At 39.4% G+C, this 18,522-nt stretch overlaps 2 protein-coding genes across 4 annotated transcripts in view; both read right to left on the reverse strand.

Annotated features, from left to right (window-relative positions):
- LOC117397076 (transcription factor EB-like) overlaps positions 1 to 3,581 on the reverse strand; it is a 32,768-nt gene extending 29,187 nt beyond the window's left edge. For both annotated transcript variants that reach the window (XM_059004749.1, XM_059004748.1), the window contains exon 1: positions 3,333 to 3,581. The gene's annotated coding sequence lies outside the window, so the exon portion shown is untranslated. The remainder of the gene's footprint in view (positions 1 to 3,332) is intronic.
- A 6,194-nt stretch (positions 3,582 to 9,775) lies between these two features.
- Positions 9,776 to 17,146, reverse strand: LOC117395639 (prolargin-like). Of its 2 annotated transcripts, XM_034908202.2 has the most exons (3): positions 17,008 to 17,146; positions 12,272 to 13,222; positions 9,777 to 11,775 (listed from the first exon to the last, which is right to left on the reverse strand). In XM_034908202.2, the coding sequence occupies exons 2-3, from the start codon at positions 13,209 to 13,211 to the stop codon at positions 11,606 to 11,608; spliced, it is 1,110 nt and encodes a 369-aa protein (XP_034764093.1). In that variant the 5' UTR covers positions 13,212 to 13,222; positions 17,008 to 17,146; the 3' UTR covers positions 9,777 to 11,605. The 2 variants fall into 2 exon arrangements, with proteins under 2 accessions (XP_058860932.1, XP_034764093.1); XM_059004949.1 differs by lacking the exon at positions 17,008 to 17,146 and having other exon boundaries at positions 9,776 to 11,775.
- Between the last annotated feature and the right edge of the window lie 1,376 nt (positions 17,147 to 18,522).

Here is an 18,522-nt window from a genome sequence, read left to right on the forward strand (position 1 = left end):
AAATACAAGAACACAATCATTTTTTTTCCCCCACATGGAGTATCATCTAAACTTGTATGGCTGGTTTCACAGACCACGATTTGCACTAACATTGGACTATTAAATGTTACCTGGAGTATGGTCACCCAAGATTAGTGCTAATCAGTATCTGTGAAACTAATCTTACATTTCTAAACTTTGCTTGTGCAACACACAATACCAAAACCAAAAATCAAACAGCTTGCTGAGGAAAATACAGAACAAAATGAGAAGGCTAAACCACAGTGACTTTGCAACTACTGGTATGTGTCCAGAAAATGACATTTTATCTTACAGTAACAAAGACACCACTAGGCATTTCTCACTGAGATTCAGATTTGTGTATTACATTTTAGTATGATACACCTTGTTTCAATACACAATGACAATTTGCTGCACATCCTAAGGGTGAAAAACTCACATGGCAAGTTTGACATAAGGTATTGGAGAAGTCTTTCTCCCCGGCTCGCCACCACCTCCCTTCTGGTGGATCAGTGTCTTCCATCCCCAGCCTTGGCTGACTGTCCGTTCGGAGGTTGCACCTCAATTGAGGGTTGCTCCTGCTGGACCATGAAGTTCAGATCCTGGGCCAAACAGTTTAATCATCCCACACTACGTTTCATACTGCATCTAGCAATACTGTGCCTTGATCTTTGAACAACTGTAGCAACCCAGCAGCCAGCAAGCCCTGTGGTTTACATAACAGATTGTAATTAACTCCAAGTTGTAAAATAATAGAGCATTCGATTGCTCCGCTGGGTCTTCTGCAGATACATGACTAGTATTAAAACATAATTATCTTTATAATAATGAAAACATAAAACGAAGAGGAAATTGCCTGAAATGGCCAAGCAAAATATTACTTATTGTATTTGGCAAACTTGAGGCACCAATTTAAGCTTATTTGCTCAAATTGAACCCATTTGTAGGAAATGGAGGAATAGTAGATGTAATAGTATTTTCACTTATAATCCAGTCTTTGGGGTTTAACTGGAGGGCTCAGTGCCCGGTTTGAGGAGGTCCATTATTGGATGCCAAAGAACACAGTTAAAAGTCAGCAGGGTGCTTTATCTGCTAACCCTTGGTTGATCTCAGGTGAATGCTATTAGCATTATTTTTTTCAGGAAGCCCCCTTTGAAGTTACAAAACCCGGACAAATCCAGAATTTCAAGTGCATATTCTTCAGTTGATTATTGTCATATGTTGATTCAGACAAGCCTGCTTTCTGCTGCCTCTACTCACACAGTACAAGGAATAAAAATGAAATGCACATCAACAGCAAAGACTGATGATGCCACCACAGTCGTGATAATATTTTATACACACCTTGTGTACGTATTAGGTTATTAATCAGCTGCTAATTTATCTGCCTGATTCAGTGTAAATAAGTTTAGTGGCTGACTTTTACTGTTGGTTGACAACAGGGTTACTATAGGACTCCATGTATACTTGCACAGTTTGTGCCAGTTCAGGCTTTTCAACTCACACCCCAGTTCACTCAGGTATGTTTTACCTGTATCAGGTAACTTTCAAAGCACAACTACACTTACCAGAATGCATTGGGGTATGAGCTGAAGAGCCTAAACTGTCCTCATGTACAGAGTCATAAGAATTAGTTGACACAAAACAAACAAGCGAAATACACAAACAGGGACGCTGAAGGTATACCCCACGGGTGTATCGTCAAAGGCCACCTGTTTAGACCTTACAGAAGAGCAAGTGCTACGAGTATATCGAAGGGATAAAGCTACGAAATTGTATTTATGTGACAAACTAAAGCCCCTTTCACACTGGCATGCTCTACCCGGGTCAGAACCTACCCGGGCCTGGACCCGGCGTCATGCGGGTCGGGTAGGTGATTTCATACTGCTTTTGATAAAGCAGGGTTGACCTGGGTCACAGACGCAAACAATGTGCGTATCAGTGCCCCCGAAGCAGCTTGTTACAGACGCTTCCATCCAAGCTTCTCTGGATCGAACCGTCGGCCCAAATGTTGATTAGAGCAACAAAAATATGGCTAAACAGAATAAACAAAAATGTTCCTTGCAGAAGTGAAACCGTCAGGCAGGCGTGGCTGTTTGTGATTTTGTCCGCCGTCATGCATTTTGTCTCGCTCAACCCGGGTCAAAGTGTGTTGACCCACATCCTGAGGTGGGTCGCTGGGACCCGGGTTAACCCGGGTACGAACCAGGTACATGGTTTCACACTACGCGAGATTGTGACCCGGGCAGCCAGATCCTGGATAGGAGTGCCAGTGTGAAAGGGGCTTTAGAGGATTTAGGTCTTGCATTGCCAGTATCACTCGCAGCTTTGTCATTCTTTGCCACCAGTTGTTTATATGATATATGTTATCGTATTATACACTCAAGTGTTATTAGGTTTCATAAAGTGGGTTCATGAAACTACAATTTTATTAATAAATTATTATAATAATAATAATAATAATAATAATAATAATAATAATAATAATAATAATAATAATAATAACATACATTTACAAAATTACATTAAAATAAGCTCTCTAACTTTTTTTTCTCGTTGTCCTGACGTACTTGTTTTATTATTGTGTTCTATTAAATGTATCTTCTCTTCTTTGTCCGTATCTCCTGAAACACACGCCTGTTTTGTTTTTCTCTCCTTCTTTACTACCTTTCAATCGCACCTGCGATGATGAGCAATCACCCAGCTGGGTGCCCGATGATGCTGCTGAGGGACACTGGTATACCGACGCTTAACTTTCCAGCTTCACCCTCCATGTACGCGTAAAAATCAAACTAGAGACCTGAACCAAAACACACGGCCGCTGAAACGTGTTTCACAAACCATCCCGTGAAAGGGGCTATAAATAACTGTGTAGTATTATTTATATATTGCACTGCGCCAACAGCAAGTTAAGGACAGAACCGCCGCAGCCATATTATCACTGGCTCCTGAACCTTCAATCTGGCAAAGCTCTGAAACATCATTATAAAGTTAACTATTGTTTTAAAATAACTACTAGTCCAGGTAACTATAGTTATGTATTGCGAGAAGTTTTTAAAATGTGTTACCAATACAGTACATATAATGTAATGCGCAGAAAGCGGTTCTGTATGAAACGTGTTCTACGTTATTTTTTTTTATTTTTTATTTTTTATTTTTTTTTCCGTTCACGCCTCTGTCCTGTAATTACACTGTTCCGTAGAAACGTTCACTGTACCGTAAGCTATACCTACCGACAATGGCCTTATTCTTAAAAAGTCAAAACTGAAGCTGAAACGAACCCCCTATATATACATCTGAATCGTACTGTATTGTAATTGTAAAACTCTTACCCAGCTGAAGGTCAGAAAGTACAAAGTTTTGTACAAGTTCGCTGCACTTGATTTTTTTTCCGGTGAGATTTTTGTTTCCTTGTCCGGTAGTTATAGTTCTGTCTTTGTCGGTCTAAAATATAAATAAAAAGGCGTGTAATACCAGATCCGTTTCCCAAGTTCACAGTCGTGTTTGTTTTCCTTGGGCTCTGCGTGATGTGATTATGCAGCGCTGCTTGTGTTTTTAGTCACCTGTGCTCTCTTGTGACAGCAGGGCCACCAGTCACAAAGGATTATGGGGAATGTAGTTTTTTTTGTACAGTAATTAGCGGCCTGGCAGTGAAGCGGCGGGGTCTGATGATTTACAGATAAGGCACTACGTTTTCATTGTATCAATTCCGTATGATATTAAAGGTGACACCTAGAAAAATATACTGCATTGAGGGAAGCAAATGTATATTTTTTAACAGTATTATTTCTGGGTGTATAGTAATTGTTTGAAATTATTTTATTGTTGTATTGTTATTGTACATTTGTCACCTCCAACGTGTTCATTACATCATGACATGGATGGATGAAACTAATATGCAATATTTCCATCCCTGCTTTTTTTTAAAAACTTGATGTGATAGGTGCATGCAAACAATACTGTACAAGATCATTGGCAGAAATCCGCTGCCACCAGCTATACTGCAGGTCCTGTATACTACTGTGAGACAGCTGGTGGTTAACTACAGGATGACTCAAGGGCAGCCAAGCTTGGACACCATCCTGGGAAGTGGCGGTGATGAGCTAAAACTTTATTATAATAATAATAATAATCCCGAGTGAGCCACCACCCTTACTCTACTTGTCATGGTATTTTATGACGAAGTGATAGTCAGGAATGATGGAGTCTAAAACATTTCAAAGCTTGAGTGCAAAGTTTGCCATCCATTTATAGCAAGAAACAGCTCAGATTTTACCCTAGTAACAGTAGATACCAAATGTGTTTCTATTAGCACTATTAAAAGTAAGCAGGCATTTCAATCCTTACAGCTAAATGGAAGCAAACAAATTGAAAAAAAAAAACAGGCACATTAGCAGCTGGTGTTGTACTGTCTCTCTGTGTGTAGTAGGTCAAGATTAACTAGATTTTATCAACAATGTTAATCGCTTGTTCAAATATTGGTTAATCTAGAGTGTGTGTACCACTTCAAATATAGGTCACTACCGTTTATTGATTTGTTTTTTCCTCCTCATTAAACCCAGCCTTTTTGTGACAACGCATTACTGCCTGAAACACTCTGCCCTAGAAAAAGCAAGTTATAATGTGCCACTGAAAACCAGTAATCAGAGCAGATTCTAATCCGTGCACAGAGAGGCTGATGTGTTTAAAATACTATTAGACCTGGGTGTTTATGGCACATGATGTATGAATGCTTTCATCACTGCGTAACTCTACTCAAAACAGGATCGGTAATAATCAGACTGTAAATCCAGTCTAAAGATCGCAATTCACTTTAGTAGTAAAATGCTGTTTTTTTTCAACCTGTAGCAAGTCATTTTTAAACTGAAAAAACGAAGGTGACAGAAAAATGTTGAATATTGTTTTTGGAAGTATTGTCTGTAGTTGTCTCATTTACACCACAAGAGGGCGTATTCACCCAAGCGATGCAAGTAACATCAGCAATTGCCTTGTAGAAGATGTGTGCAAGTCACCATTTCTTACTTTTCAGATTTTTTTTAATTTTGTATTTTAATGTATTTTATTTTTTTTATTTTACATCCAACCTAGTAGTTTGTATTGAAATGTACATTGTATTCAAAACTGCACAGTACAAACTAAGAACAGGACTGATTTTATTATGTTGCATACCGGTATGATTTACATTTGTTTATTTCTGTATAAATAATACATGAAGTGAAAACCCTTTATTTTTCCATGCTTTGTGCTCTTTCCAGTTTTTAATCAATGTTCCCTGTAAATGAATTGCCCTGAGTTAGGTTTGCCTTTGAATGATTGGAACTTATTATCCACGGGGAGGAAGGGGCAGATGTGTGTCAGTTCAACTGCCAAAACCATTTAAAACGATACATTAGGCATCTTGCCTCAGGGTTGTCTTTTAATTCTCTTCTTATTTTAGAATGTAGCCTTCCTGCTTTCATTACTTTTTTATTTTTAAAAAGAGGACAATTGCATCAGTTAAATAAAGTGTCCTTCAGTCTGTTAAAGGATACTATTAGAATTGGGGAGCTATGCATTTTTTCATTGATTACCACTGCTTTATCAGCAGGGTTGGGGTCAATTCCTTTTTCATTCCCGTTCCCTTTGAATCAATTTCAACAATTTCATTGATCACAAGTGCAGTTTGCAGTATTAAAACGAGCTTCTTACAGTTACTTAAATTGAAGTCACTTTTAATCAATACAATTGACTTCAAATGAAAGCAGTTGAACAATCACAACAATGATTATATCTGTAAAATATCAATGCCACTTCCTTTGAAGTAATTGGAAATGGAACTGGAATTGACCCAACCCTGTTGGCCAGTCTAGAACACAATGGAGGAGTACTCCACGTCCTCTGTTTGCGGATAGGGCTGGTCGCTGCTCTCTCTGGGCTGCATGTTGGCGTAGCTGCCCTCTGCTGGTGAAGCCGGAGAATGCAGCGTCAGAACTGCATATGTGATGTCGTCTATCACAGTCTCGGTTCTGCTAGAAAACTACAAAACAACACAAAGCTGGCTTGTCATTACAAAACACTCTGATCTGATGGTTCCATTCAGGAGATAAACTTTGTATCTCAATCTCCATTGTTTGTTGAGGCCCGATTTCTTGCATCAATGAAAATATTTCATTGTCATATGTCTAAATTCACTTTTGTAATGGGTGTTCATATGTGCTTTGTCACACGAAAGAGGGTATGTCGGGATACATATTTATACGTTATACTTAAAGTATGATTTTTACTATGCTTAACTATACTTTGCTAATCTTTTATAAGGCAGGACTGATCGGACTTGCTCATCCCTGAATTAGGGTGAGAAGGGGCAGTTAAATTTAGGGACGTAATTTGACTAAAGGCCTGTGAGTTTCAAAGAACAATAAACTGGCAAATGTGAGCTTGCCAATAGTTAAGATTTTGGATTCCAAAAAAAATAAAAAAAATCAAACCTTACCTTGCACATCGTAATGAAGTCCTGGGGAGGAGGGGAAACAGTTTCTGTATTGCCTTATAAAAAGAACCAGCCAAAGAAAATATAATAAGTGCCCGTTACAATGTCCAACTAATTATGTTGAATTTAGAACAACGCCTTGCCTGAGTGCTCTGGTCTCAAATGCAATTAACCACCGTTTTCAATGCATGAGGTCATTTTTGGAGAGAACCCACAGTTTACCATTACAAATGGGACCCAAAACCTTTATAGAGTTTCTCTGTGATGTAATTCTAATAAAGCACACACTGGGAGCCCAGGCCAGCGGAGCAAGCGAGTTCCTTTACATTGCAACCCTTTATATAAGTTACTAATGCTCTGATACAAAACGTTCCTGTATCCTGATCTCATATCCGTGCTTAATTTAAAAGGGGTAGGGTTTAATTATGGTGTACCCTTCTGATTGATTCACCTTTTGTATTTTGATTTAGAGCCCTGTTCACAAAACTGCTTGTGAGTTGTTTACTGTGAAGACTGATTTTTGTTTTGTTGTTTGAAATTCTATTGCTTTAACAGTTGTCTGTTATTTGATATGTAGTACTGTTGTGTAGCTTCTTAGGCACAAGCAATAACTATAGTGTTTAAAAAAAAATACATATATATATATATATATATATATATATAATTTTTGAAAAATAACAAGTTGACTACACTGTTTGACTTTTCTTTCTACTTGGCTGAAGGGCTTTTGTCCAAAACGTTCTGAAATAAATCCATTTTGAATTATTGAAACCTTTGGTGTACATTTTTGTACACTGCAGTTATACCTCCTCGTACCTAGTACTGATATATATATATATATATATATGGTCTAGTTGTTTCTTTTGTATCATATCATGTGTATATATGAATTTCATGTGGCAGCTTACCCACTTCCCTTGCTTTCCTGAGTCTCCTAATGGCAATGGCAAAGACCACAAGGAATGGAACGAGCACGACCGTGGCTACAAGCAGGGGGATGATATTCCAGAGACTGATGTTGCTGAATAACAGAACAAACCAACACACACCACTAATGAGCAGCTCTAACACCAGCAACACAAAGACTTTTACATTGAGGGAATGGCAGCTGTCATACGGACCACCCATGCCTTGCTCTTATTTAAAGAAAGGTATTTTGAAACCCATAATAACTCATAGGCTTGGTGAATAAGCAGAAGAAGGTTGTTTAGATTTGAATCACACACATAAGAGGTCACCTTCCTTATTTTAACTGCACTGGTCAGGAGCTCATGATAACTGCTTCATTGTTAAGCGTGTTCAATAGCTGAGTCACAGCTCTGAGGGGAGCTGCTCGGAAATCATGCTTCACATTTGTTTAACCTCTTCAGTGCATACTCTTCCTCTTACCTGTTCTGTTCAGGGGCAGACTCAGCAGTGAGGTTAACTGGAGGAGCATGTTCTCTGGGAACACCTGAAGGAATTCCTGCTGTAAAAAATGAAACTCCATCTTTAGTACATGACTCGGTAAACCGGTGATGCGTTCTAATGTGGCGTGGGGTTGGAGTCCTAGATGGCTTATTGTATTGAGCAGCCTTTAATAATTTGAACACTAGCCCCCTAAAACACATGTGCCCCCTGAGCACACTACAATACTGAGCGCTAATGTTACGTTCCCTTGTCAATGTGTTATTGTGGTATACCATGGTACAATCATAGCAAAGTGTAGAAAACCATAGTAAAAGTATGGTCATGTATAAAGAAGTATGGTAAAGCATTGTCAACATTGTTTAGCGTAGTAAAACCCAGTCAATTCATATGCATAAGAAAAGGCAATGTTATCTGTAAAACTACCCTGCAAATTAGGGCTAGAGCTAGGATTAGGGTTAGGTAAGGGATTTAGTTAGTGGTATGTAGAATAGATGATCTTTGGGGTATTTTTTGGGGGTATAAATGTTATCTCGATTCTTAAGAAAATCCTATTTTGGAGGAAGAAGATGGGTTACCTTTCAAAACTCGAAGAAGGATTCTTTCCGCAATGTATGTTATATTTAGACTGCCTTCTAGAGTCCAGATTCCACACCAGTATTCCCCGGAGTCCCTTTCGGACAGGTGTCCCAAGATACACCGATAGTCTAACCTTACTGCCTGTCACATGTGCAGAACCACTCACTGTGGGCTCACATGTGTGTTCACTTGTCAGTTTACAGCACGCTAGGGTCGGAGGTCTAAGAGCCGTACTGTATTCGCATACGATATGGACTCCTTGTCCTTCCATGCCATTGATCACCCTGTACGGGGCTTCTGATCCGGAACCTGTTACACACAGCATTCATTGAAATACCTGGAGACACTTTATATTACCTACACTGTGGTACCACAGTCATTACACATATGATTGAGGTGAAAACATGTTGATAGTTATTAAACTGTATTTACACATGGGGGGTTGTATTTACAGTGTAAATACTATGTAACTACACGTGCAATTACTGTGTAACTACAGTGTAGTTAGACAGTTAATTTAAAGTAGTATCAAATATAGGTTCACACAAATTCCACGAATAAGCATTTAACAGGTTATTACATATGTGGATGTGTTATTCATATTCATATCATTCTTTTGACATGCTGCCATACATATATGTTTGTGTTATAAAAATATTAGAACACTTCATAAAATGCCTAAGTTACATTCTTTATGCCAATAATCACATGGAATACATGTTTACGACAACTGCATGTAATTTATGTTTTAGTTGTTAAAATTGCACAAGAGGTCAAGAAAATGCTGTTGAAATATGAAATCGTGTTACTAAACAAATCACCAATACAGAGAGAGAGAGAGAGAGAGAGAGAGAGAGAGAGAGAGAACTAATTATTTGACCCAAATATAAGTTCGTTCTTACCTGCTAAATAGAGCAAAAATAAAAATGTGGCAAAAAGCATCATGAAATGCTGAAGTGAAGTGAAACTGGCAGTGCAGAGCCCCTCTATCTCAATTGCCAACCCTTCCTGTTGCTGAGTGTGAATAGCAAGATTGGGAAAAAGGGGAAACGTTCACTTTGACAGGACAAAAAAAATAAATAAAGTTGACGCACAGCAACATCACCAGCAATGGTCTGCAACTAAAACAGTACATTCATCAAACTGCACTCTTCAGACAATCAAAGGTGTGCCAATGTGAAGGGGTGTCCACTCTCGACAGCATGGTCACAGGAGTTTTCACTGCTGCCCCCTTCCTCTCCATCAATCCCCACCACAACGCAGGCCAAAACTATTATGTTTATTATTAACTTTTATTAACTTTATTAACTTTAAAACTTCATTTATTATAACATGTGCATACAAGACCTAGGATTGTTATTATTACTGTAGGAGAGACTCGCTGGAACTGGTTAGTTCTGTCTTCTTTAACGGTAAAGGAAGCTCTGATATTCTACTTTCAGTTGATGTTTAATGTGATTTGAACACCACAGTTGCCATGCAGTATCATCCTAATAGCTACAAAACGAGGAATGGTTTCCCACCACTGTGTAGCTGAATTTAGTGGCTCTAATTATACGTGAAAAGGACTGTAATTACCATGGGCATTCCCTTTGTGTTTAAGGATGAAATTAGTAATTCTCCACTTTTAGAGCCTTTACCCCCATTTACAAACTTCGGAAAATGAAAAGCTAAGCGGGTCACGAAAAAGTCAACAGAAATGTCATATCAGACCCCAGAAGAAAGCTAGTTCAGTTGGTAATATAGAGAAGGCAGTCTCAGAACTCCTATCGGGGTATAGCGTGTTTTCCAAAGTGCTGATAAATGACTCATACTCTGGGAAGTATTAAATGCTGAATCACAGTGGGTGGGTAATTCCCAGATCAAACAGTATAATAATCTACTGGACAGTAAACTTCTTTTGCATCACTTTCATGTTAGAGAGGTCAATCTGGCAATCTTGCAGATGGCTGTAGTCGCTGTGAGTCTGAATACAAACCAGGAGGCTGGGGGTCGGAATCTCTAGATGCTTTATGTAAGGTGACAGCAGCTGAACTCAAACCACATCCCATCTGTTATACTTTCATTCTGCTGCTCTTGTGTATTGTAGAGAGTAATCTGCTGAGAAGGACAGTACAACCACACAAGAGGAGAGTGGGCTGTTAGGAGTATGAGATACAGTAGGGGAAACAAAAGCAATTTACCTACAGTGATGCAAACCAAGAACAGAAATACATATCTACTGGAACCAAGCTGAACCAAGACTAGTTTTCAAGTGTTATTTATTTAATTTTTAATATTGTGCTTGATCTGGCTGTCCTATGCAGTCTTGTTTTTAGTATATAGGTTGTGTTAAAAAAACAAAAACAACAGCAAGTTCTCTGTGGGTCCAAGCTCCATCCCACTGTGAGATCATGGACCATTTGTTATGCAGACAAGTTAACAATATTTTTACATAACGTACAGCTATGTATACATTCTAACAGAGCCAGTCTCATTTATAAATATACAGTCCGAGATTAAATAAGCGATCACTAAGATCTAGCAACTAACTCTTCCACTCGTGAATGTACAATCAACCACTGAAAACTTGAGTTTTGTTTGTGCAGAACATGTTCTAGCTAAACATCAAGCAAGCTACTTAGTGCAGTATACTGTACTTGAGTCTTTCAGAAAAGTTACTTTTGTCAAACACTGTACCTTTTAAGGTCCAGCGTTGTATTAGACATGCAGATAAAAAAAAACTGTACTAAATACCACTTGATTTAGTAAAATACCAAGTTGACTTCAGTACAGATTTACCTGTTTCTGAGACCACTATATGTCTTCTGTTTCTAAACGGCATGAAATAAAGCAAAGTACATCTGCATTACTTTTTTTTATTAAAAACAAACTTACAAAAACAATAGTTAATAAAGCTCATGAATGCATGGGCTGTTGTCTACACTTTCAGAATAACTTAGATATTAAAAGAGTTGGGTTCTAGAACGAGTGAAGCTGTTTATGAATGTGGTTTGATTGCTTTGTTTCATTTTTATATCTGATACACAATGCACTCAAAAGGCTTACGTTTAGTGAAGTACAGTTCTGAAGGCACTTGGCCTTTAGCAGAGAAGGTTTTCAAGAGAAAACAAGTTTGTCGTTTCTTAGAAAATAGAAGTGATGTGCGGTTTAGATGACGATGGATTTCAGATGTCGGAAACACATGATGAGGTCCATTGGAATGGGAGGCTGAACTGCATTCCCATCCATCCTCAGGTAGCGCAGACGAGGGACGTGATCCTCGTTACTCATATCGATGGTCATGATAGGATATGGGCAGAGCTCTGTGCCATTGATGCCTGCAAAGAAAAACAAAACCGTGTTCAACTTTTTCATAGGACTAAAATAACATCAGCCTGGCATACGGCTGTGCAAATATTAAAATTCTTCTGGTTTATATATATATATATAAAAAAAGTTTTATGAAAAAAGTGGTAAAGAAAAAGCAGTAAATGTAAAAACTTTGAGGAACGAAGTCAAGTAGACACATTTTCAGCTAGTGAGCTCCTCAATTACACTAGGTAACAGAATGTATATTGGAATTTAGCCTGGACATTTGAAACAGACTCATAGCATGCCCACAAAGTACATCACACCTTGGTTTAACTACTTAACAGTAAAATGACACCAGAAGGCTTAAGACTCCAGAAGACTCCACTGTGACCCTACAGTACAACTTCATTCACTAGGACAGTTGGTGGTACTTGGAGATCCAAGTACTGACCAAAATACAAATTAACTTTTACATTGTTAGCAAGAACATCCCATAGGCAAGGAAAAGCCTTACAAACTTACTTTCGATATTATTGTGGTTGAGATACAACTGCTCCAACTTGGAATTAAAAATGGGAACACTGTTGAGTTTATTGTGGGCAAGGTGAAGATCCAACAGAGTGGAGATGTTAAAAATCCTCTTGGGCACCCCTTTGTCGGTCAGCTGATTGTAATTAAGCCTGACAAAGGTCAGGTTTGGGAACTCTTTGAAATAATCTTTGGGAATGTCCTCAATGTTATTCCGATCCAGGAACAGCTGGTAGATATTATGTGGCACGTGCTGCGGCATCTTTCTCAGAATGTTGTGTGCCAGGTTCAGCTGAACCAAGTTCTTGAGGCCCTTGAAGATGTTTTTGCCCAGGTCGCTGTCACTCAGCTTGTTATGGTGAAGGTCAAGCATGGCCAGGTTCTCCAGCTTATTAAACACTCCGGCAGGGATCTTGGAGATCTGGTTCCTGCTCAGACGAAGCTGCTCCAGGTTGGGAGGTAGGAAATTGGGCACCTCTTGGAGATTGTTCTTGTCCATGTACAAGAAGAGAAGGTTCTGCAGCTTCTCAAAGACCTGGCGGTCCACCTTCTTGATCCGGTTGTTGTCCATGTTAACCCATTTCAGCCCGGTAGCATTCTTGAAGGCTTCTTCTGTCACCTCGTCTATGTAGTTGTTTTGGAGGTAGAGATAGTGAGCCCTGGGTGGGATGATGGGGATCTTCCTCAGGTTGCGTCTGTCACAGTAGAGGGTGCTGGGGAAATCCGAGGGACAGTAGCACTCCTTGGGGCAGTCTTCAAAGATGGAAGGAGGACCCAAAATGGGCGGAGGGAAGTCAGTCGGCTCTTGCGGCTCTGGTTGTGGTGCTGGTCTCCTCTGTGGTGGGGTTGGTCTAGGAGGTTTTCGTCTCTGACCACGCACCACAGCAATCAGAAGAAGGCTGAGAAGGAGGAAATATCCTAGATGGGCTCTCATGATACTGGATCCTGTGCAGGAAAACGAAAAGGAATGATAAGCAATGGGTGGGGAGAACAAAGTGCATATCTTGAAATGTAACGTGCAAACCCTATTACAAATACATACGTCTATAAAGATATTATCCCAGTGTGCCCTTTAGGAGGTCTTGGTTAAGTGTTGTTTAGGCTTGGAAAAGACCATCTACCTAACATTTGGAATTAACTGCTGGATAAAGATGTCAACACTGGAGAAATATACTTATGAAATATAAAATATGAAAATCTGTTTGGACTGTGTTCTCAATGAATGAACTGTCCAAGGCAGGGGCTAACAGCCAAAGCCTGAATTCATCTTTCTATAACGAAGAAAGAACTGGCTACAAATCAGAACATGGATAATTGTTTTTGATAACAGTATCTGAAATGCCACCATCACATTATTAATAAAGCACTATTCATTAATATGTTTTTATGTTACAAGTTATGTGTTCTGTGCTGCAATCAGACATCTGGAAATGAGAGTCTCGGAGAATAATCAGAGTTAAGCCTGATTGAAATAAATAAATAAAACAGAAGGTGCTGCTCCTGCTTTGCTGTACAATAAGCTCACTGCAGTGAGATGCATTTGCAGGAGGGTTCATGCTTTGTACACACAGCACACATGGTGACTTTTAGTCCATTTTTTTTTGGCAATTGGTTGCACGGAACCTTTTTCAGCATTTTTTCCTATGTTTGATGAGGTAAAGAAACAATTTTAATTTGAGCAGCTTGGAAAAAATGACTCGAACATATCACATGTATTTGTGGTTATTATGTCTGCACAACATTTCTGTGGTAGGGAAACTTTTCTTAGAATCTACAAGGATCTTTCTTGGATCTTAACCTATGTACTAAGCAGATTGAATTTAGCAGTTGCTATGAATATAATACACAGTCTTTATCCTTGTATAGTGTGGGACATTGCTACTTGTATCATAAGCTGGATTGAAACTCATATATGAAAAATGTTCAGGTATGTTAATGTTTAGCAGTTGCTGAGTACAATCTGTGATACAAAATAAATAATACATCATGTGTTTCGGCTTCTCTTCATGGTCCTCTCACCCAAACTGCACAATTCTTCTACAATAAGACACCCTGCACACAACGTGTTAACTTGCAGTATAGGAAACCCATCATATTTTAGCCAAGAACTCCCCCTCACCATCACAGGCTCGGGACCCCACCGCCCCCCTGCAATGACCTCATCAGCAGTGACCACGGTCCACCCCCTCCCCAAAGCACACCGGAATGAGCCCTTCATGTACTCCACTTCCCAAGGAGGGAACCAGTTCTGGTGAATTGCTTTACCATTGCTGTGTTATTTGGCTGTACATTTAATTTATTAAGATTTATTTTTCCTGTCTTGAGGAAGAAAAGGAATTTCCAGTTGTAGTGATGTATACAAAGTCCTTGAACAGCGGTCAAAATAGCATTGTGTTATTTACCCGGCTCTTGATAATACATTAATGTTTTTCACATGCAGTTTTAATGAACTTCACCATGCTTTACTACACTTTTTATCCGTGATACCGCAGTAAACTTTATATATCACGTAACGCATTTCCAAAGTATAATATACAATATATGAATTCAATCGTCAATGTTGCTTTGTTTGAGGGTTGTCCAATGAAACAGAACATGAAAATCTGGAGCAAGCCCAAAATGGTCTTTGCAAAGCACTGGACCGAAAGATAATTTAGAAATGAAATGACAAATGCAAAGATACAAACTCAGGGACGTGTGATTCATTAGTATTGAAGACCAGCACATGATGCCAAGTAAAATAAAACAAGTTTGATTGCACTGGCATTTTAGAAAGTGTTCTAAAGATTACAGGTTTTAGGCTGCAGTAAAAACACATTTTTTCAAAGCATGGCCACCAATGGCACTGTGCGACATGTAACATCAATTAACAAGGGAATGAATATATTAATAACAAACTAAACATGCGTAAATTAACATATCTACATGTGGTTATACTGTAGTTACAATTTACTAAAATGTCATTGATGCACAAACACACAATTAGAACAGCTATAAGATTCAAGCATTAGAGTTACTGCAGGGATAAATATTTCATATTGATTTTCTTGGTTACAGTTGAATTTCAATGTGCAGATCCTGCGATTACCCTGAATGCATGTGTAAAAGCAGGCAATAACAGCTGTACTATACAGCGATTCCCCTTATAAACACATAGTAAAAATAAAGCTGCTCCATTGCGACCCCTTTCTGCTGCTGGCCTCCACACTCAGCCCTAGGCTCAGCCAGGCAGAATGTGTAGCCATGGCTGACCATGTGACTACTGAGCACACATGCCAGCTGAGTGCAGACTGGAATGGAGTTGCAAGTAAATAGTTGAACAGAATAGATGTTGAAGGGATCCAGCAATACATTTGGACCCAGCTTCTTTAATCCAACACAGTTTGACTATGGATGCTAGCCATGACTGAATTAAATCCTCTTCTTTCTAATCAAATCGCAAAACAAAAAACTAAGACAGGAGATGACCACCCACAGTTAATGCAGTGGGAATGTGAATCAACTGGGCCTGTGGCACTGGTAGAGCACTTAAAATACAAAACCATGTAAGGTAACCCAGACACTCCAGCGATTTATATTCTGATCCGTAGTCAAAAACACATCATTCCGTTTAACATGTGCCAACGAAGAATCTGAAGATTGATGCAACGGTTCCATTAATCACCTGAGTCGGAAGCGAGGGATACATTACCATCTGCGCTGTCAGGATTGAAAAAAAAACCACTCCTTTTTAGGTGTTATTGGTTACCTTTAGGATTCTAATGCATTTATTTATTTATTTATTTATTTATTTTATTATTATTATTTTAAATAATAATAAATGCACACATATCTGTACAGGATCCATTACCACACATTGATTTGCAGCACTTTTAAAAAGTATTATTATTATTATTATTATTATTATTATTATTATTATTATTATTATTATTATTAAAGTATTAGGTCACATGCGAGATTTGTCTTATGGGACTCGACTTCTATCTAAAGTAACTAACACAGCTTTACCATGTGTGCGTACAAAGAATGTGTGCGCTTTTTTCCCTGCATAGATTTCAAAAAATTATGACATAAATCAAAAAGATCAAATGTTTGATAGTAAAAAATGAGGTTGCCTCGCAGGCAGCTATAACGCTGTTGTGGTGAACACCTGTGCACTGTATGTTCATAATGCGTTGGCAATAGAATACTCACGCGGGACAGGCTGGTATAATTAATACCACAGGAACGAACCCGCAGTTTTAGAATCCACTGACATAAAAAAGAGCGTGCAGGAATTTCAAAATCTATGATAAAGTAAAGGTATAAGCAATTGCCATGGTAAGCTCATACTGGTGTGTTGACAGGCTTAACGGATGCCAGCAGGGCATTTAAATGTATATATATAATTTCAAGCAGTCTACAAACAAAACACTAGAATTAATGAACTCTGTTAACTAGTCAACTTAAAAGTCCAAACGTGATTTAAACAAACGCAATGACCCTATGATCAGTGCAAAGACACGGATCATAAATATGTATTTTTCAATAAGGCTATACAGTTATCGTTTATTAATCGATAATATGCTGTACCCAGTTTGAGAAACTGAACTGCTCATCCTCTAGTCGTTTAGTTCGTCCATAAACTGTGAAACGTGAATAATAAAACCCAATGTAAGTACATGCAGCAAATTACGCATTTACTTATTATATTATATTACTTATACTACTTATTTACCCGCGTTTCGTACCTGTGTTACAGCAGGCGCTGCTGGTCTCTCTTGCTTTCTCACTCCCCTCTGTCTTCCTCTCTCTCTCTCTCTCTCTCTCTCTCTCTCTCTCTCTCTCTCTCTCTCTCTCTCTCTCTCTCTCTCTCTCTCTCTCATTCTCTCTCTCTCTCTCTCTCTCTCTCTCTCTCTCTCTCTCTCTCTCTCTCTCTCTCTCTCTCTCTCTCTCTCTCTCTCTCCCCCCTCCTTCCAAAGTGAAGCCGCCTATTGAGGGTTTCCCTTCAGATTCTTTGGAGGGTCAACAATGCCGGCTTTGTCTTCAGGACAAATTTGTTAAAATGTGAAAATGTAATCCACACGCCCGTCCCCTGTAGCAGAGACACACTTTAATAACACCACCAGCACCCTGCTGCAGACTGTGAGATTAAAAAAAATTAAAAACAAAATAAGTCTGTGCTGTGTCAATGAAAAATTCTAAAAGTAATGTGACAATTAAAATGTCCAAAAGTTTAACGGCTGCTATTTATGTTGTGCTGTAGGCTCTTGAGTGTAACCGTATACTGTATCAAAGGCAAAAGCTTCTCAAGCATTTATGATTGATTTGGTGCCAATATGAATAATCTATTTTGCCTCCCTGGCGCATCAGCACACATAATGGCTGGACTGAGCTGACCTCCCGAGTGCATCATCAACTGTCTGGAGTCTTCTGGGGTCTTCAAGTGGGCACCTTCCATCCTAGGTGTTTTGTCGATTATCCCACGACACCTTAAGAGGGCTCGACAGTGATTCTGGCGTCCCAGCATCACCCTCCTCCGTCCCCCACTCAGCTAAGCCCAGCTTACTTACCTTCCTTTACATCAACGTTGCTTTCTTTCTACTGTGCTTGAAATCCCCAACCAGAAGCTTTTCGTCTCAACCAGAGCCAGTTGCTGCTCCTCTCTGATGCTTCAGATAAGTTCTTCACTATGCGTCGCAACTCTTGACCACTGAATCCGATGTCTCTGAGAAACCTGACTGTGGAGTGTGCCACAAATCCTCTACAACCCACCTCCACTGGATAAACCTGGACTCACCATCCTCACTGTTTCGCTTCAGCAGCTAGTTGAGCGTACCGAAGTTTCTTCCTTTCATACGCCTCATCCACAGCATCCTCCCATGGCACTGTTAACTCTACCAGATGAACAAGACGTGTGGATCCAGACCACAAGACAATATCAGGTCGAAGGTTAGTGGTGGCAATCTCAAGTGGGAAAATAAGCTGTTGTCCAACATCTGCCAGCATTTTCCAGTCTCTAGCAGCTTCCAGTTAAACCAAGTAAACCGTCCTTGGCTAAGACATTGTCCATAGATCTCGCCAGCCGATCTTGCGTTGTTCCACACTCTCCCATCTCGTCCATACTCCCTGCTTGGCCTGGGAAACTGCCTTTATGCACCTCATTCTCTCCTCCTGCTTTTGCACCTCATTGACTACCAGCTTCCTCCATTGAGCTGGGGCTGCTTTGTGCCATGTAGGAGGAGCTGAACTGAGTCTGATTTATT

Source organism: Acipenser ruthenus, chromosome 30, assembly GCF_902713425.1.
Source record: "Acipenser ruthenus chromosome 30, fAciRut3.2 maternal haplotype, whole genome shotgun sequence".
NCBI classification, from domain to species: Eukaryota; Metazoa; Chordata; class Actinopteri; order Acipenseriformes; family Acipenseridae; genus Acipenser; species Acipenser ruthenus.

Bases quoted from the DNA above. Each gene is read 5' to 3' on its own strand.
- LOC117395639 (XM_059004949.1), bottom strand. From the start codon at position 13,211: ATGAGAGCCCATCTAGGATATTTCCTCCTTCTCAGCCTTCTTCTGATT. The intron at 11,776-12,271 runs GTAAGTTTGTAA...TTTTCTTTGCAG, and splicing joins CAACCACAATAATATCGAAA to GCATCAATGGCACAGAGCTC.